This window comes from Dipodomys ordii, unplaced genomic scaffold, assembly GCF_000151885.1.
Source record: "Dipodomys ordii isolate 6190 unplaced genomic scaffold, Dord_2.0 Scaffold43, whole genome shotgun sequence".
Classification (NCBI taxonomy): Eukaryota; Metazoa; Chordata; class Mammalia; order Rodentia; family Heteromyidae; genus Dipodomys; species Dipodomys ordii.
Window position 1 is genome coordinate 12,152,949 of NW_012267259.1, and position 17,483 is coordinate 12,170,431.

Here is a 17,483-nt window from a genome sequence, read left to right on the forward strand (position 1 = left end):
TTGATTCTGGTGCAGGGTGATATATAAGGATCTAGCTTTAGTTTTCTACATGTAGTTAACCAATTTTGCCAGCACCATTTACTGAAGAGGCTGTCTTTGTTCCATTCTATTGTTTTAGCTCCCTTATCGAAGATTAGATGGCTATTTATAGCCATTTATATAGACAGGTATTTCCCAGTGTGGAGGATGGGAAGGTCGAGGCCAAGGTTCACCCTTAGTGTCTGTTGCAGGCTGCTTCTTTTTTGGGGATGGGGTGGGGCCTGAACTCTGGGCCTGGGTGCTGACCCTCAGCTCTTCAGCTCAAGGCTAGCGCTCCACCACTTGAGCCACAGTGCCACTTCCGGCTTTTTTCTTTTTGCTTATGGGGTGCTGAGGAATCGAACCCAGGGCCTCATGCACGCAAGGCAAGCGCTCTACCACCGAGCCACCTTCCCAGCCCTGCAGGCTGCTTCTTGATTTGCCAAGGGCCACAGCCTGGGGAGCTTTGGAAGACACTGCAGCCCGATCTCTCCCAAGGGATCCTGACTTCATTGGTTTGGGGTGAAGATGGTCCTGGGGAGCTATAGCAGCAGGAGGATCAAGCAAAATTTAGGAAGGGTGGAGATATTATTCAGGATGAATTTTAAAAGACAACTCAGCATACCCGACATCCCTCAAACACATACTAGAGACCTACAAATCACAGCCTCTCATCCCCCTCCCCCTAGGATGATGGGAAACGACTTGAACTGAGAGCACTCACCTTTCTCCTGACAGCTGTATCTTACAACTGCCCTTGCTGCCCACCCTACTGAACACGGAACCTTTGCCTTTACCCTGAGCAGAAGGACCCCACAGTCTTTCAGAAGCCTGAGACCAAGGCCATGTCTGGTGCCATGCCCTGGTGTGCACAGATGCTGCTGAAACCTTGAAGCCTTCTACTCCAGATAAGTTTGCTCTCCCACCCCGCCCCACCTGCTCACTTCTGTCTGTCCCACCTGACTTCACTTTTCCTGCAGAATATCCCCCAGCCATCATGGTGCAGTTGCTCTTTCCCCTTCACCCACAGACATGTCCTTCCCAGGTATTTTCTTCCTGAATAAAACCTGTTGGTCTGCTGAGGTCACACGTGCTACTCTTTTTCTTTGCTTACATAGGAGACCTAACCTTGCTCCACAGCTTGTATTTTCTTCATGGTATTTCCCTCTCATCTAGAGGATATTCTGAAGGGTTTTAAATGGAGGTGCACTGTAATCAGAATTGCAGCCATGATTGGAATTTCAGAGTTGGGAGCAGGCTGCAAAATGGATCGTGTAGTATGAATGGGAGAAACATGAAGGTGATCAAAACAACAACAACAACAGAATTTGTGATAATTTGGTCAGCCTGAAAAGCCCTTCACACCAGTTCCTGACAGGTGCCCAGGGGTGCATGAATTGTTCTACAGATCAAGAGGCAGGCTAGAGCTTTTAAGAAAATCAGCCCCCCACCAGAAAATGGATGGACACAGCAGAGGACACAAAGGAAGACCATCTGATCACAGAAATAGTAGAGGAGTTAACAAGAAAAGGAGGAATCTGGAGAGAAAGCAAAGAAACTGGGGCAGAATGGTGCTCTAGAGACCCTGGAAAGGCCCAAACAAGGCACTTTCTGAGAAGTAGAATAGAATATGACTTGGGACATAGTTTTTCACCATGGGAGTGAGGGGGTGTTTGGCGAGCTACACCAGGACCTTCAGAAAACTTGAAGTCAGAGAAGAGGAAACCAAAGGTGGAAAAAGACAATGGTTGACACATACAGGTTTTATTTTTTCCTGTTGAAGAAACTTGATTGTGAAGATAAGGATGAAGACATAGAGTCAGTCTGAGGTATGAAAAACAAGGGAAGTTTTGGTTATTTACTTTAAATATTCAGTATATTTGAGAGCAGACTCCAAAAGAGTGAAAAGAAGGAAGATAGAGAACTGAGGTAGTTAGTGGAGCCAGGTTGTTGAAGGATGATGGTCTGCCTTTTGTTTTTTTCTTCAAGTCTAGAAGAGGGGACAGCTGGTTACCCTTCCATAGAGGAATAAAGAAGACATTCTAGAGGTGTGGGTTTCATATGGAAGTTTTCCTGTATCACCGCTTGTCTTGAGAATTAATCTCTGTGTGTTCCTTATCCCACTCATATTCAAGACTGAGATTCTCTTAGGACAGTCCAAGATAAGAACCACCTGAACTGTAAGGGTCCCGTCCGTATAGGCCTCACTGACAAGGACTGGGAAAACTTGATTTTGAACTGTTGCTTGCACTTTGAACTCTACTCAAGCATGGAGAAGCACTTATCTCAATGAGCTTAGTGGAGAGCTGCAGTTCCATGTTTACTTTCAGCCAGGTATGCGAAGGATGCATGCTATTGGACAGCATCAGCCAGGATGCATGCTATTGGACAGCATCAGCCAGGATGCATGCTATTGGACAGCATCAGCCAGGATGCATGCTATTGGACAGCATCAGTCAGGATGCATGCTATTGGACAGCATCAGTCAGGATGCATGCTATTGGACGGCATCAGTCAGGACTCATGCTATTGGACGGCATCAGTCAGGACTCATGCTATTGGACGGTATCACTGTGGCTTTCCAAACCAGAAACTCTTAAGTAGCAGACTCTGTATGATACTTTGTAATAAGCAGCGTACCACCTGTCGATATCTTTGGAAGAAAACATGGAGACAGCAAGAATATTTTTAAAAGGGAGTTAGTGATGCATGGTCAGAGTTTCCTTTTTTTTTTTATTGTGAGACTACTGTACAGAGGGGTTACAATTACATGGGCAAGATAATGAGTACATTTCTTATCAAGCATTGCAACCTCCTCCTTTGTTTCCCCTTCCCATCCCTTCCTATCCCTTCCCATCCCTTCCCATCATCTCCCCCCCCCCTCCCCCCCACCAAAATTGTAAAGTTTGTTTTCGACATAACGACTTGTGCATCTCATTGTTGCAATGGGTCCACCTGTATCCCTATTTAAACCATTTGTTTTTTCCCTTCCCCTCCACAAATTATACCGACATCAAATACAGTGAAAGCAGGGGTTATACCGTAGGGGAGGTACATACAAAGCAACAAAGAAATCACCTTATAAATGTGTTAGAAACAATCGCATGAAAGAAAAAAAACATTTGAATACATCATCAACTTATCTGACCTTTTCTGCTTGACTCAGACATATACTATTTATTGTAAATAAGGGAAACCATGGGACCTATGTTTCTTGGGCTTACTTCACTTAATATAATGTTTTCCAAGTCTGTCCATTTCCTAACAAATGGGGCAATGTCATTCTTTCTGATGGAGGCATAGAATTCCATTGTGTCTATATACCACATTTTCTTGATCCATTCATCTACTGAGGGGCATCTGGGTTGGTTCCATATCTTAGCTATCGTAAATAATGCTGCAAAAATATGGAAGCTTCATGAGTTTACGTGTCATCCTTGCACAGGGGCCATGCTAATCTTCTCTGTATCATTCCAATCTTAGTTTATGTGCTGCCGAAGCGAACATGGGCAGAGTTTTCTGTTTTCCATTTTTTTTGGGGGGGGTCCGGTCGTGGGGCCTGAACTCTGGGCCTGGGCGCTGTCCCTCAGTTCTTCAGCTCAAGGCGAGCACTCTACCACTTGAGCCACAGCGTCACTTCCGGCTTTTCTCTTTTCTTTCTTTTTTTTTTTTTGCTTATGTGGTGCTGAGGAATCGAACTCAGGGCCTCAGGCATGCAAGGCAAGCGCTCTACCACTGAGCCACCTTCCCAGCCCTGTTTTCCATTTTTTTTAAAGCTATGTTCCAAATGCGTTGGCCTTTTCTGTGACGGTAGGTGCTAGTCAGTTAGAAAAACCAGCAAAAACTTTGAAAATAAAATACATCAGATCTCCTTGCCGGTGAAGGTGCATCTTTTCCAGGAATGGGAATTTCATGGCCACTTGCCAGAGTCTGGAATGATCACTTTGAGAACTACTTGGAATTTTCCCAGTGATCATATGAGTCCATTGCTCACAAAGATGTTAAAACTCTAGTAGCAAGCAGACATTGAGACTTTTGCAAAAGTAAATCTCTAGCCTCAGTGAAGAGGCTAGACGCTTCCTCTTCTCTCACTAGGAAGTTTCAAACTTAATTTTTATTTTTTTAAATCGCAACTGAAAACATAGGTCTGTCAGGAGAAACAGTTTTCAGGAATCTTTCCCCCTAGGTTTAGCTCCACATCTCTGGATTCATTATATAAATATTGTAAAGCCAGCATCATGGTATAGCAAGGACCACTGTTCCCGGTCTTGCATTCTAGTGAACTGATTTCCTGAGGCAGGACACAGTGTATACATAAACCTCTTGAACTTAGGTCTTTGGGTGTCTGGGCTTTCAGGGTATCAGATGAAGATGAGAAGCTCACACAGATCTGATCACATCGCCCACCTTCTGCTCCTGATATCGGGGGTCTCCTCCCTCCCGCCCCGCCCCCCGCCCCGTCCGCCCAGGTCACCGGGCCCGGCGGCTCCTCCCCGTCTCGTTCCCGGCCCCGGGAGTCACGGGGTGCGCCCGGCTCGGTGCCCAGGTTTGAGTCATCCGCCGGAAGCGTGGCCCGGACTCCGGCCGGAAGGGAATCTTCAGAGCCGCAGCGGCAGCATCGGGGCAGCAGCGTCTGGAGCGCACCTGGAGCTTCCCAGGTACCGGGCAGGAGAGCTCCCGGGGTCCCGGGGAGGGAGGGGGGCCGGGGACGGGAGCGCGGAGGCCCGGGCTGCGGTCCGCGCGCTGCAGGAGCCGAGGACGTCGGGGAACCGGGGCAGCCAGGCGGGAGGCTGCGGCTCCCCGGGATCCCGCATCCCGCGCCCGGTGGTGACCCGCGCAGCCCGGGGGCCCGCGGTCCTCCCCGTCCGGCCACGCCTCCGGGGGGGTTGGGGTTTTGGTGAGTGGGCAGGAAGCTTGGGAGACGGCGGCGGCGGCGGCAGCGGGAAGCCCCGGGCTTCCCAGGAAAACCGGGGCGCGACTGGAATTCCCGGGGCGCCCCACTGCGTCGCCGCCGCCTCCCCCTTCCCCTCCCCCTCCCCCCTCCTCCTTCTCCCCCCGGCCCCTCCCCCCCCGGCCTGCTTCTGGTTCTCCTGCTTTCGGCCGCGTGCATCCCTGACTACTGGGCTGCAGTCTCTTTAAATTCTTATTACGACGTCCAAATACTGTGAAATCCCTGCGAGTGGGTGGATAGCTCCCCTTTCCTGTCATTGCCTCTACTATCCAAGTAACTTCATCATCCATCCGTCCATCCATCCATCCATCCATTCATCTACCAGTCTGTCCATCCATCCATCCATCCATTCATTCATCTATCCATCCACCCATCTGTCCGTCCATCTGTCTATCCCGCTATCCGTCCGTCTGCCGTCCATCTATCTACCCACCCACCCATCCATCCATCCATCCATCCATCCATCCATCCATCCATCCAGGTAGCATCTCTTGGATCCAGATGCTGATGAATCTCAACCTTGTCTCTAGACACATGCCTATCTTTTAGGCACACCCACATTTCCAAACCTCCTGGCTGCCTTTGTTACAGGCTCAGTGGTGTGACATGCTCCCTACATCTGGAATGGAACGTGTCACCTTCCCCATTCCACGTCGGCTTCTCATAGGACCTGCCGGCAGTTCATGACACACCCAGAGTGAGACCTTAGCTGGGAACCCGAGCTGTATGGTTCTTGACGCCTTCTAGTCGGTCTTAGAGCAAGCATTCTGTCCGTGACGCCTCCCAGGGCTTCCTAGAGCAAGCGTTCTGTCTAACATTTCATCTCCCAGCGTCTCCAGGGCAGGGACTTTTCCAGGAGTCTCTGGGCCGGGATGGAGTTCAGCTACCAAATCTCGACATCATATAGTCAGCCTTCCAAGTCTCCACCAGACTCTACAGTTGTTTAAAATCTACCCTAACTCCAGTTCAGACTTCTCACTTGTGTATTAATAGTGGAGACTCTCTGATTGGCGTCCTTCCCTTCCCCCAGTTCCACCCACTTTCCTTCCCTTTTTTCTTGGGCCCCAGAGAGACACAGATCAAAAAGGAGTGGGGGTGGGGCGGGGAAGCACAAGAAGTAAGATTTCAAAGCCATGGTCGCAGGTGTGTTCAGTCCACTGGGAAGCTGGGAGCTGATCCTGTGTGTATAGAAATCAGACCCTTATTGCTGTCCAAGGGATCACTGATGATTATGATAAAACAAAACTAGTGAAGGCATTGAAGAAGAAATTGGCCTGCAATGCTACTGTAATTGAACACCCAGAATATGGAGAAGTAATTCAGCTCCAGGGTGACCAGCCTAAGAACATATGCCAGTTCCTGGTAGAGACTGGACTGGCTAAGGGTTTAAATGCTTGTGGCCCACTGAAGCTTAAGTGAGGATTTCCTTGCAATGAGTAGAATTTCCCTTCCATCCCTTGTCACAAGTTTAAAAACCTCACAGCTTGTATAATGTAACCATTTGGGGTCGGCTTTTAACTTGGACTAGTGTAACTCCTTCATGCAATAAACTGAAAAGAGTGAAAGGAAGGAAGGAAGGAAGGAAGGAAGGAAGGAAGGAAGGAAGATACAGGACCATCCTCACTTTAGCTAGACTGTCTAGTACTTCTGATTTTGCTCATTTCCCAAATTGAGACCTGTTTTTCTGATGTGTCCTTAAAGTTTTGAGTTTTGATATTTTGCGTTCAAAATACACATTCAAAGAAAAAAGAGGCTTGTGTAACAGAATATATAATTGGTGTGATTATGGATTTATGGCCGGTGATTTGTCCATTTTCCAAAATGTCCCCATTATAAGGGCTAAGAGTCGCAGGGAAAATGAAGTGAGTTGAGTGTTTTATGACTCAGTAGCCCAGGGTTCTATAAAGTTTAATAGAAATGCCTCATTAGAACCAAGTAACTTGGGGGATAGGTGGGGTTGAGGGACACCAGTGGAAGGGGTGACAGTAGCAAGATGCGTTGTACCCACAAATCAACTGTGTTGAATTGGAACCCCTTTGTGCTGCCCTTTTAAAACAATGCTTAAAAAGATGAAAAAGAAATAACTCATTAGTAGAAGACAATAATTTACTAAAATGGTAACATGAGAACCCAAAATGCGTTTCTGTCACTTGGAGAAAGCTATCCTAAGTTAGACTTCCCTCTTCACCTGGGAAGATTTCCCTCTTCTACCTACTTTGAGGCTGAATTGCAAAGGGATGGCCTAAGGGCTTTCAGGGACAGAAAGCCAGCTGGAAGCTTTTAACAAGATTTACATTTCAAAGGAGCATTTAACCAAATCCCAAGTAACTGCTGTAAGAAAAGGGAAGTTAGAGCCCAGAGCAGGATTGTTTACTTAGGCAAATTCCACTTGATTTTAATTTAGTCAAAGTATGGGGACCTTTGACCCCATCCTGGTCCAACCAGTTCATTTAATTCACACTGCTCTATGACTTCACATTTGGGCTGCTGATTCTATATTTTATATGCAGTTCTTACGGATTTTATATTTTAATTAATATACTATTTTAATCATTCAAAAGTTCAATTAACAAGATAATTTATAATAATTTAGGCAATAATTTATAATAAATAATTTAAATGTTTAATGAAAATAGTTGGCATATTTTATATTTTACATGTAGTTCAGCTTATTTTACATATAGTTTCAGATTTTATATTTTATGTAAAGTACATGTGGACTCTCTCTACACAGTTATCAACCACTTTGGTGGAAAGTGTTGCATCTTTTTAAAATTCTCCCTATAATCCATATTTTAGGCTAGACATGCTCAAACACCCTCCAAATTTGTGCCATCTGTCCAGCCATTTCACATGGCCGTCAACTGAAAAGAATTGTGTATGATCCTTGGAATATTCTTTAAGAATGATGTCAGAGACATGAAGGAAAGTCGCAGCAGTAGAAGACTGAGAAATGGGTCTGTGAGGTTGCACTGTGGGGTGTAGGCATCAGCGGCTTGGGGAGAGCTGTAGAAGCAGCTCGGTGTCCTTCCCTGGTAAGACTGCCGGACCTACACACATTGTTGGAGCTAAAGGACGTGACAAACGAGGGGAGGGCTGGGGGGGCCGGGGGATGAGCTGCCTGGGTCTTGTCGCCCTCAGGGGTGGGATGAACAAGTCTTGGGGGGCAAAGGCTGGGATGTGATGCAAGCGGCAGGACATCATCAGTCCAGGAAGCACAGAACCTGAAATCTAACTCAGCCCCACCCACAGGGACATATAAAGCCTTACAGTGTCTGAGTCCGTGTGTGTGTGTGTGTGTGTGTGTGTGTGTGTGTGAGAGAGAGAGAGAGAGAGAGAGAGAGAGAGAGAGAGATTAGGTTTCCTGTTGATGCTGCACTACCTCCACACAAATTTCGTAGATACAAATAACATCCATTATATTATCTTACAGCTCTGAAAGTCATAAATTCAATGTGGTAGAGCACAGCTCTAGGGGTTTGGTGTCCTTGGCAGCTCTGGGGACAGTTTGTTTCCTTGCCTTTTTCAGCTTCTGCCCGCAGCCCTGGGTCAGTGTCTGCTCATCCTTTGACTTCCAATCTCCTTCCCTGACTCTGATTCTCCTCCCTCCTCTGTGTAGTAAGAACCCTTGTACTTCAGGACCATGTTGATGTCTAAAATCCTCCATCAAGCGCGTTTGTTGCCATATAAGAAAATATATTCTCAGGGGAGGGGCGTGGATGACGCTGACGTCACAGTTACGCCCTCTAGCCCTCCTCACGTCTGCCAAGAGGGGTACTGACCACGTGGCCGGAGCTGGGGTTCGCTGATGTGCTTTCCTGTTGTATCTTTGGAGCAGACTTTCCCAGATGGATGATGTCCATGAAGCAAATGGCTCCTTTGCCATCAAACTACTCAAAATGTTGGGTGAAGAAGACAAGTCACACAATATATTCTTCAGCCCCATCAGCATCTTCTCTTCCATGTCCATGGTATATCTGGGAACAAGAGGAAACACAGCAGCCCAGATGTCCCAGGTAAGGTGACTTGTTCCTTGTTTGCGAGGCAGCAGATATGGACGAGCAGTCCACCGTGAAGGCTGAGTGTTCATCTCAGTTTGCAGGAGACACAGTCTAGAGAAAATTCTCAAATTTCTAGAGAAAATTCTCAAATTTCTAGAGAAAGTTCTCAAATTTTCTGGTGAAATCACATTTTTGGAAAGTAATATAAACTATCCATCTGCCCTACACAAAGGCCAAAAAATACATCATTCAACCTTGTGATACTTTAAACTTTTGCTTACTTTATGTCTTAAGTACAAGTGGAGTTGTAGGAAGGGATGTTTTATAAAATGGATTTTTTTTTGGGGGTCCGGCCGTGGGGCCTGAACTCTGGGCCTGGGCGCTGTCCCTCAGCTCTTCAGCTCAAGGCTAGCGCTCTACCACTTGAGCCACAGCGCCACCCCCGGCTTTTTTCTTTTTGCTTATGTGGTGCTGAGGAATTGAACCCAGGGCCTCATGCATGCAAGGCAAGCACTCTACCACTGAGCCATCTTCCCAGCCCCTAAAATGGATTATTTTTTAGTGTCTGATCATATGTAAGTAGAAGAAAAATAGAACATAAATATGGGCTTAGAGTGATTGAACAATCTGACTGATCCTGAATGATCTACAAGTGGGCACTGGGTAATACCTTCGGGGCTTTTTTTTTTTTCAACCATGTGGTGAATGTGTCACAGGAGTCACAAGAACATTCTGTCTCCAGGGGTGTGCAGGAGTATTCCTGCCCGGTGTCCAGAACCTATGCTGAAATCCCTCTGTGGATGTTCACCAGCCCATTGGAAGACAGAAGCATTGCTTGGGGGGTGATTGGAAGAAACAGGAAAAGTCTTGATTCTTACTTTGGGTTGACATGTAAATCATAATCTGGCCATTGCAAAGAGGTGCTACTGACATCTAGTGGCAGGATCTGGAAGTGCTGCAAATTCTCGTAGGAATTAATTACTTAATTCTCCTAGGACAATTAATAGTGTCAAGACCGAACAACCTGGGATTAAATAAATAGATAAATAAATAAAATTTAAAATCCTTTAAAGGTAGGCTTAACATCACCATGTGATTTTCCAGTCCAAAACATTGTTTGTCAGTAGGTCTTTGGGGCTGGATGTTAACAGCAGATGTCATTTGTCTTTCCAGGCACTTTGCCTGGATGGCGCTGGAGATATTCACCGTGGTTTCAAGGTATTTCTCAGTGATGCTAACAAGACTGATCATCAGAACTTGCTGAGAATGGCCAACAGACTCTTTGGAGAAGAAACGTGCGATTTCCTTTCAGTAAGTAGCGTTCAGATAGTGATGGAGAGAGGTTGAAAAGAAGCAGGTGTGTGTGAAAGAAAGGCAGAGAGTGAAGTCTGACTCTAACACCTTAAGGTCTGCTTACGACGACGCCTTTGCAGATACAATTTGGAATTTTTATAATTGTGTCTGAATAAAATTCTTTAAAACTTGCTTCTGATACACACCTCCCCCCTCTCAAAAATACCAATGTTGATTTTTCTGTTCTCTTGCACCCAGACTTCTCCTCAGCTGTACTGTGTCTCTTCTTCCCTCCTCTGCTGACTGGGCTGGTTGCTGCAGACACGGCCTCTTCAGGTCTCGTACCTTTGCTCTGTCTTCTGAATTGTCATTGGTGTTGCTTGGGTTCAGACTGTTTATGCTCTTGTTCATTGCTCCTAGGAGCGGATCTTTCAGAATCCTGCCTGGCTCTTTTGCTTATTTCACAAATTGACACCATGGGTAGAAGTCTTTCTAGCTAAGACGAAAGTCTCTTCATTATTCAGCATCTATCTCTGAAGTTATTCAAAGCCTGCCCTAACTCAGCAATGTGGATCCAAACAAGTATGGCACATAGTATGGAGGCCAATGCTTGCTTGAGGTTAGTGTCATGAATGGAGCAGGCCCGGCCATCTTATTGGAGGTGAATTGCCAGGGTCCTTGTGCAAGGCTCAGGCGTGTCCCTCTCCGGGTGGCTGTGGATCTGTCCGCAGGACGCTGTCTGGACTTCTGAGTGCTGTAGATGACTCTGGATCCCAGGAATCTTCTGGTGGATCTGTGTCCAGTTTTGACATCACATGGATCTTTCACTATCGGGGACATGAAGAACTGGCCTCCCCTTGGTCCTAAAATACTTGCTAATGAGAAATAAGCAGAAGAGGGGCGCTCCACTGCCAGGCAAATTATATCTGCAAATAAGCTTTTGTGGGATGAGTCATTTGGGTCTTTTCTTGCTTTGATTCCAAGTTACCTTGCAACTTCCCTGACACACACAAATGTACACACACACAGAGACATACACACAAGTATATACGCACACATTCACACACATAGGCACATCCGTGCTGCACCGCGGGGGGAAGATTTGCTGATTTCCAAAGGCCAACCTGGTGTTTTTGTGCGTAGTCCTTTAAGGAGTCCTGTCAGAAGTTCTATGAGGCGGGGCTGGAAGAGCTGTCCTTTGTCAGAGAGAGCGAAGACTGCAGGAAGCACATCAATGCCTGGGTCTCAGAGAAGACAGAAGGTAAGAGCTTCTGCGCTAGGAGGACCTCGGAGAGCCTGACAGGGCAGGATCTGGACCTGCCCCGGCCCGTGGCCTCACTGCATCACAAAGTAGTGACGAGGACAAAGTGTGCCTGGGGGTCAGGATGGGATCCGCCACCGACCTGGGTGCAGGTGTCCTCTGGGGCGTGGCCTCCCTGTCTCCTCTGGTGAGGGGCGGCGACTCCAGCCACTCCAGGGAGAGGATGAGAGGCCGTCAGCTGCTTGGCTCTGACATCCATCGGTGCCGAGTCCTCCCTGCGGGGCCTGCAGCCCTGCTCTCCTCTTCACCCCCTCCCCAGCCATAGACGGGTTCCTAGCCTGTGACATTGTCCACCCTCGCCCTGGATGCCGTCTGTGTCACAGACACGCACACTGCACCCCCCCCTTTCAGCACACAGCCTCTTGACTTGACAAGAAGGAGCTGTCACCGCTCCACGGGGGCAGCTGCCCCGAGTTGATAGCAATGCCAAGCTCCCTGACAGGCTTCCTCAAGCTTTACCTCTCTGTTTCTGCCACCAAGATGGCTGTTTAGAATGGGCATGGTAGAAGACGCCTGTAATCTCAGCACTTGAGAAGCTGAGGCAAGAGGTTCTTGAGTTTGAAGCCAGCCTGTTGGGCTAAGATGAGAGTCCCCCCCCCCCACTTTTTGTCAGTAGTGAGGTTTGAACTCAGGGCTTGGTTGCTGTCTCTGAGCTCTTTCACTCACTAGTTTACTAGTGGTAGGTGAGCACTCAGCCGCTTTGAGCCACAGCTCCACTTGCAGTTTTCTGGTGGGTAATTAGAGTTAAGAGTCTCATGGACTTTCCTGCCTGGGCTGGCTTTGAACTCTGATCCTCAGACCTCAGCCTTCTGAGTAGCCTGGATTACAGGCATGAGCCACCACTTTGTGTCTGAGACACTTTCTTAAAAGCAAAAATGAAAACAAAACAAGACTGCTATTGAAGAACAAAGAATACACTAGCCTGGCCCTCAAGCAAACCTGAGCTGTATCTGTGAAGGACATTATAGAAGAATGATCATTGTCTCTCCATTTCCTCAATCTCTGTCTCATGTGTCCTTCACAGGTAAGATCTCGGAGGTGCTGGGTCCTGGGTCAGTCAGTTCCCAGACGAAGATGGTCCTAGTGAATGCAGTGTATTTCAAAGGAAAGTGGAAGGAGCAGTTTGACAGAAAACACACAAGGGATATGCTCTTCAAAACGAATCAGGTACTCTCTCCAATAAGCTGAGGAAGAGGAGGGTCAGAAAAACGTTATTTTGTCACACTGTGAGTTATTTGTGTCACACTGTCCTGATCTTGATATCTCTTCTACATCTAGTATTTCTTTCTTTCCTTTTTGTTTTTAATACTGGGGTTTAAATTCAGGGTCTTGCCCATGCAAAGCTGACATGAGCAGATGTGCCAAGTCTTCAGTCCTGCTTTTTGTTGTTCATTTCAGAGATGCAAACTTTCTTGCCCATTCTGGCTTTGAATGGCAATTCTCTAAATCACGACCTAGGATTATAGCCATGAGGCACCTGTAGAGATATGGGTGGTATAATGATTACTATAGCTGCGCTAGCAGTAGGTTGAGAGAAAGTACGGTAATGTTTGTGTTGATAGCTTTGTTCTTCTGCTTTGGCGAGGTGATCTTCCTGCTCGGTTCATATAATTTGGGTTGGAGGAAATTTCTCCTAATCCTTGGAATTATGTTGGTATCATAGAAGTAACTCTATTTACTTAGACAAATTTTTATGCTATGGTAGCAATGTCCATTTGTTGCCTTAAAATTCAGGGTGATAATTATTTTGAAAAAGAAAAAAAGAGTGTTATCAGATATTGAGAACAACTTTACTTTTTTTTTTTTTTGCCAGTCCTAGGGCTTGAACTCTGGGCTTGGGCACTGTCCCTCCGCTCTTCAGCTCAAGGCTAATGCTCTACTTGAGCCACACCACTTCTGGCTTTATCTCCTATGTGGTGCTAAGGAATCGAACCCAGGGCCTCATGCATGTGAGGCAAACACTCTACCACTGAGCTACCTTCCCAGCCCACGACTTGGCAATTTTATGCATTCTCCTTCTGACATGATACTGGCTGGGGTCAGTGGTCATGAGTGTGGATCTTCATTTTATCAATACCCAGCAAGGATTTTGTACAAGGATGTGGCGGTTAAGTACGTTCGATGGAAGCTTTGAAATTGAGTTCCATGTTGCATCTGCTCATGGTTTCTTCCCCCCAAGAAACCAAACTCCTAAAACCAATTCTGTCATTGGGCACCTTTTTAAGAGTAAAGATAACAAATTCCTTTGGCTGATGTATCTTTTCTAACCAGATCTTTCAGCTCAGGGGGCTATTAGTTAAAGCTCCTTTTTAAATTGTAAGGTCCAGGGGAATGCTTCTTTATAAATCTCTCCCAAACAGCACATGCCATTTCTTCCAAAATAAAGCAGAGCTTTCTGCCAACCTGCCTGATCCACCTATTCTATCTCACCTGGACCTGCTCGCAGGAACAATAACATGTTCTAGGTAACAATAATAAGTGCTCACAAAGATTTTTTGAAAATCTGGCAGCACAACTCCATAGAAATATGAACTATCTTACACATAGCTAGGAGTTCTGGGAACCAGCTCTATTTTAAGTACATTGTGCAATTTTGTTTTTATCCTAGGAAAACAAAACAGTGAAGATGATGTTCAAGAAAGCTAAATTTAAAATGGGGGACATACCTGAGCTTCACACTAAGGTCTTGCAACTGCCCTACGTGGACGAGATCCTGAGCATGGTCATTCTGCTACCCGATGAGAACACTGACCTCGCAGTGGTATGTGCTGGCCGGGGTCTGTGGTCTGTGGATTCCAGCCGAGTCCATCTATGGGATGGAATTAGGGTGGTGCTGGTGTACATCCACTCCTGGCTTTTGGTGAAAGTTGTGTAGCATTTTTGTTGAGTGGATATTTAGAAGTGAACTAATGATGAAACTAGAAGAGACAACACTAGAGAAAAGTACTAGAACATTCTTTGATTGTCCTGTTTTTAATTTAGAAGGGAGAAGCTAGTTTGTGGGTCAGTAATTCTTGAACAGGCTCTGTGGCTCACACCTATATTCATAGCTACTCAAGTGATGGAGATCTGAGAATCGAGGTTTGAAGACAGCCTAGGCAGGAAAGTCAATGAGACTCTTATCTCTAATTAACCACTGGATATCCAGAAGTGGAAGTGTGGCTCTCTTGTTAGAGCACCAGCCTTAAAGGAGAAAGCTCAAGGAGAGTACCCAGGCTGTGAGTTCAAGCCCCAGTATCAGCTCCTGTGTACACCCACCCCCACACACCTACACACACACCTACACACACAACACACACCTACACACAAACACACACCTACACACACACTGTTCATGATCAGAAGAGTCCTGGAAGAAGGCTAGAGGTTGATCTGGTCGATGCTTCTCAAATACCAATATGCGAAGAACTTGGAGGATCTTGGGACAAAGCTCAGCAGTGAGACTTTTCATTTCTAACAAGATGCCATGCGCACGCTGCTGTTTGGTGAACTGCGCTTTGAATGAGAACAAGAGTCTAAGATCCTGGTGGGAGAATTACCCAGTGGAGGGAAGAAAAAACAAAAAGAGCAAAGCCCAGGTAAAGAGAGAGAGACTTAGGGTGAGGTACATATTGCAGGATGAGCAGTGGGAAGACCAAGCAGCCCTTGGGAGGAGGAGAAAGCCGCAGTGTCAGCAGGTTCCAGATTCCCATGAACACTCTCACTTCCCAGAGTTTCGAGGCTGAGCTGAGCTAGCTCCAGCTCACCAGTGCCAGGGTCTGTCTCTTCCCCAAAGCTACACCTCCCTCATGTTCAAGTGTGACTTCCTTTCTACCTCACTCACCCGTGCCTTGTCCCTCATGGAATCTGAGTTCTCGATCTTTCCTGCAACTCAGTGTATCACATGAATATCGATATGGGAGCGGTTATAATTTTAAGCTGTGAAGATTGGTTTTTCATGACACGAGCTCGGTACAGATGGTGTTTATTTAAACACGTTGCTTGTGTTGGGTGTTTGCTGGCTCTTCTATTCTTGTATCTGTCAGATACAGACAAGAGTTGCATGGTGGGTGGGAATCTTGGTGTGTTTCTAACCAGAAGACTCTCTGTGGCTTGTGTTGGATGAGAATTCCACACCTGATTCCCTATTGTGGAAGGGGGGTAGTAAGTGATGGGCGTTGTGCTCTGGATTTGAACCTTTGGCCCTTGGTCTTTGCAGGTGGAGGAAGCTCTTACATATGAAAAGCTCAAAGCCTGGCTCAGTCCAGACAACCTGATCCAAAGTAAAGTTCAAGTTTTCCTTCCCAGATTAAAGATGGAGGAGAACTATGAGTTGAACTCTGTTCTCCAGGGTTTAGGAATCACCGATGCTTTCGATGAAACCAAGGCTGACTTCTCGGGAATGTCGGCGAAGAAGCATGTGCCTCTGTCCAAGGTGGTCCACAAGTGCTTCGTGGAGGTCAACGAGGAGGGCACAGAGGCCGCGGCGGCCACGGCGGTGATCAGGAACAAGCGCTGCAGCAGAATCGAGCCCACGTTTTGTGCGGACCACCCGTTTCTATTCTTCATCTGGAACCACGCGAGCAGCACCATCTTGTTCTGCGGCCGCTTCTGTTCTCCCTGAGGGGATGCCACCCCTGGACTTGGGCCTGGGCGTTCCCTTTCAGCTCCATGGTGCCCTCCTCACAGGCCACGTGGACAGACCGGTGGGGTGTCTTGAGTGGCTAAATAAAGTTCACGCACGTGGGTGGTTGGTGGATGTCTCTGTGGAAGGCTTCAGTGGCGGGGAGAATCATCTCAGCTTCAGGTGGAGGGAGTTTGGGGCTGAGAAGACTGACCTTGTTGTGGAGTGTGTGGAAGGAGCTCCCGTGGCTTCTGTCCTCATCGAAAGGCCGGGTCTCTTGTTTGGAGGTGAGCTAGTGGCTCGTGGCCAGCCCTCCGCTGCTCTTCCATGCTGAGGTGGTCTCAGCTCTGTCAAATCCCAGGTCAATCACTGGATTCCAGGGCCCCCAGCCCCCTGCATAGGAAACCAGAGTGAACCAGACAGAAAGAGAAATATCTTAGGAAAATAGCCAGACAGCGCTGCTTTCATAAGCATTGCAGCGTGGCCTGGCAGGTCGGCCCCTGACTCAGAGTTTCTCAGGACAACAGCTTCTCAGAACTTCTTTGCTTAATTAAGCCTCTGATTTGCCATCAGGGGCTCAGCAGTGAGAATCCTGACTTGAGATGGGAGGCAAAGCTTCAAAATAAGCCACTTCATTACCCCTGCCCCACAAGCTCGAAAGGAATCCTTCATACACCCCTCCCCCTTCGGTTTAATCATGGGGCTTAAACTTGGGGCCTAGGTGCTGTCCCTGAGCTCTTTTGCTCAAGGCTAGTGTTCTACCACTTTGAGCCACAGCACTACTCCCAGTTTTCTGGGGGTTAGTTGAAGGAAAGAGTCTCATGGACTTTCCTATCTGGGCTGGCTTTGAACCACAAACCTCCTCAGATCTCAGCTTCCTGAGTAGCTGGGGTTACAGGCATAAGCCACCAGTGTCTGGCTATACCCTACATTTTTTTGAGAACCACGCTCCTTCTGATTAATCATGTATGTTCAGATAAGGATCAGATACACTCTTGCCTGACAAAACTTCTCTCTTCATTGTCTTTTCTGGTGTGAAAATTTATTGTGGCAACTTCTTTGTGCAACTATTTAAGATAACATAAAAATTAAGAAACATAAACAAGTGTCTCTTTGGAAAGGAAGCAAAAGAATGATTCCGTGGCAGTAATTTAGAAATTATAAAACCTGTCTACATAAAGCTTTAAGTCATCTGTAATTTTATCAGCCAGTGGTCTCTATTAATAGTGACACACATCACACTTTATTCTACTTACACAAGCAGAAATTTATAAGAATTTCAGCACCATTTGTCAT

The 17,483-nt window shown here is 46.8% G+C and overlaps 2 protein-coding genes across 2 annotated transcripts; both read left to right on the forward strand.

Annotated features, from left to right (window-relative positions):
• Window positions 1-4,383: 4,383 nt before the first annotated feature.
• Window positions 4,384-6,388, forward strand: LOC105987601 (collagen alpha-1(X) chain-like). Its single transcript, XM_013018899.1, has 2 exons — window positions 4,384-5,022; window positions 6,167-6,388. Exons 1-2 carry the CDS (start codon window positions 4,384-4,386, stop codon window positions 6,386-6,388), a joined length of 861 nt encoding a protein of 286 aa, XP_012874353.1.
• On the forward strand, window positions 4,597-16,317 carry Serpinb8 (serpin peptidase inhibitor, clade B (ovalbumin), member 8). Its single transcript, XM_013018906.1, has 7 exons — window positions 4,597-4,676; window positions 8,808-8,985; window positions 10,144-10,281; window positions 11,407-11,524; window positions 12,609-12,751; window positions 14,193-14,345; window positions 15,783-16,317. The coding sequence occupies exons 2-7, from the start codon at window positions 8,818-8,820 to the stop codon at window positions 16,185-16,187; spliced, it is 1,125 nt and encodes a 374-aa protein (XP_012874360.1). The 5' UTR covers window positions 4,597-4,676; window positions 8,808-8,817; the 3' UTR covers window positions 16,188-16,317.
• The last annotated feature ends 1,166 nt before the right edge of the window (window positions 16,318-17,483 follow it).

Coding starts and splice junctions, on each gene's coding strand:
- LOC105987601 (XM_013018899.1), top strand. CDS start 4,384: ATGAAGATGAGAAGCTCACACAGATCTGATCACATCGCCCACCTTCTG. Junction 5,023..6,166: donor TTCCCGGGGCGCCCCACTGC/GTCGCCGCCGCC, acceptor TATAGAAATCAG/ACCCTTATTGCTGTCCAAGG.
- Serpinb8 (XM_013018906.1), top strand. CDS start 8,818: ATGGATGATGTCCATGAAGCAAATGGCTCCTTTGCCATCAAACTACTC. Junction 11,525..12,608: donor GGTCTCAGAGAAGACAGAAG/GTAAGAGCTTCT, acceptor TGTCCTTCACAG/GTAAGATCTCGGAGGTGCTG. Junction 14,346..15,782: donor AGAACACTGACCTCGCAGTG/GTATGTGCTGGC, acceptor TGGTCTTTGCAG/GTGGAGGAAGCTCTTACATA.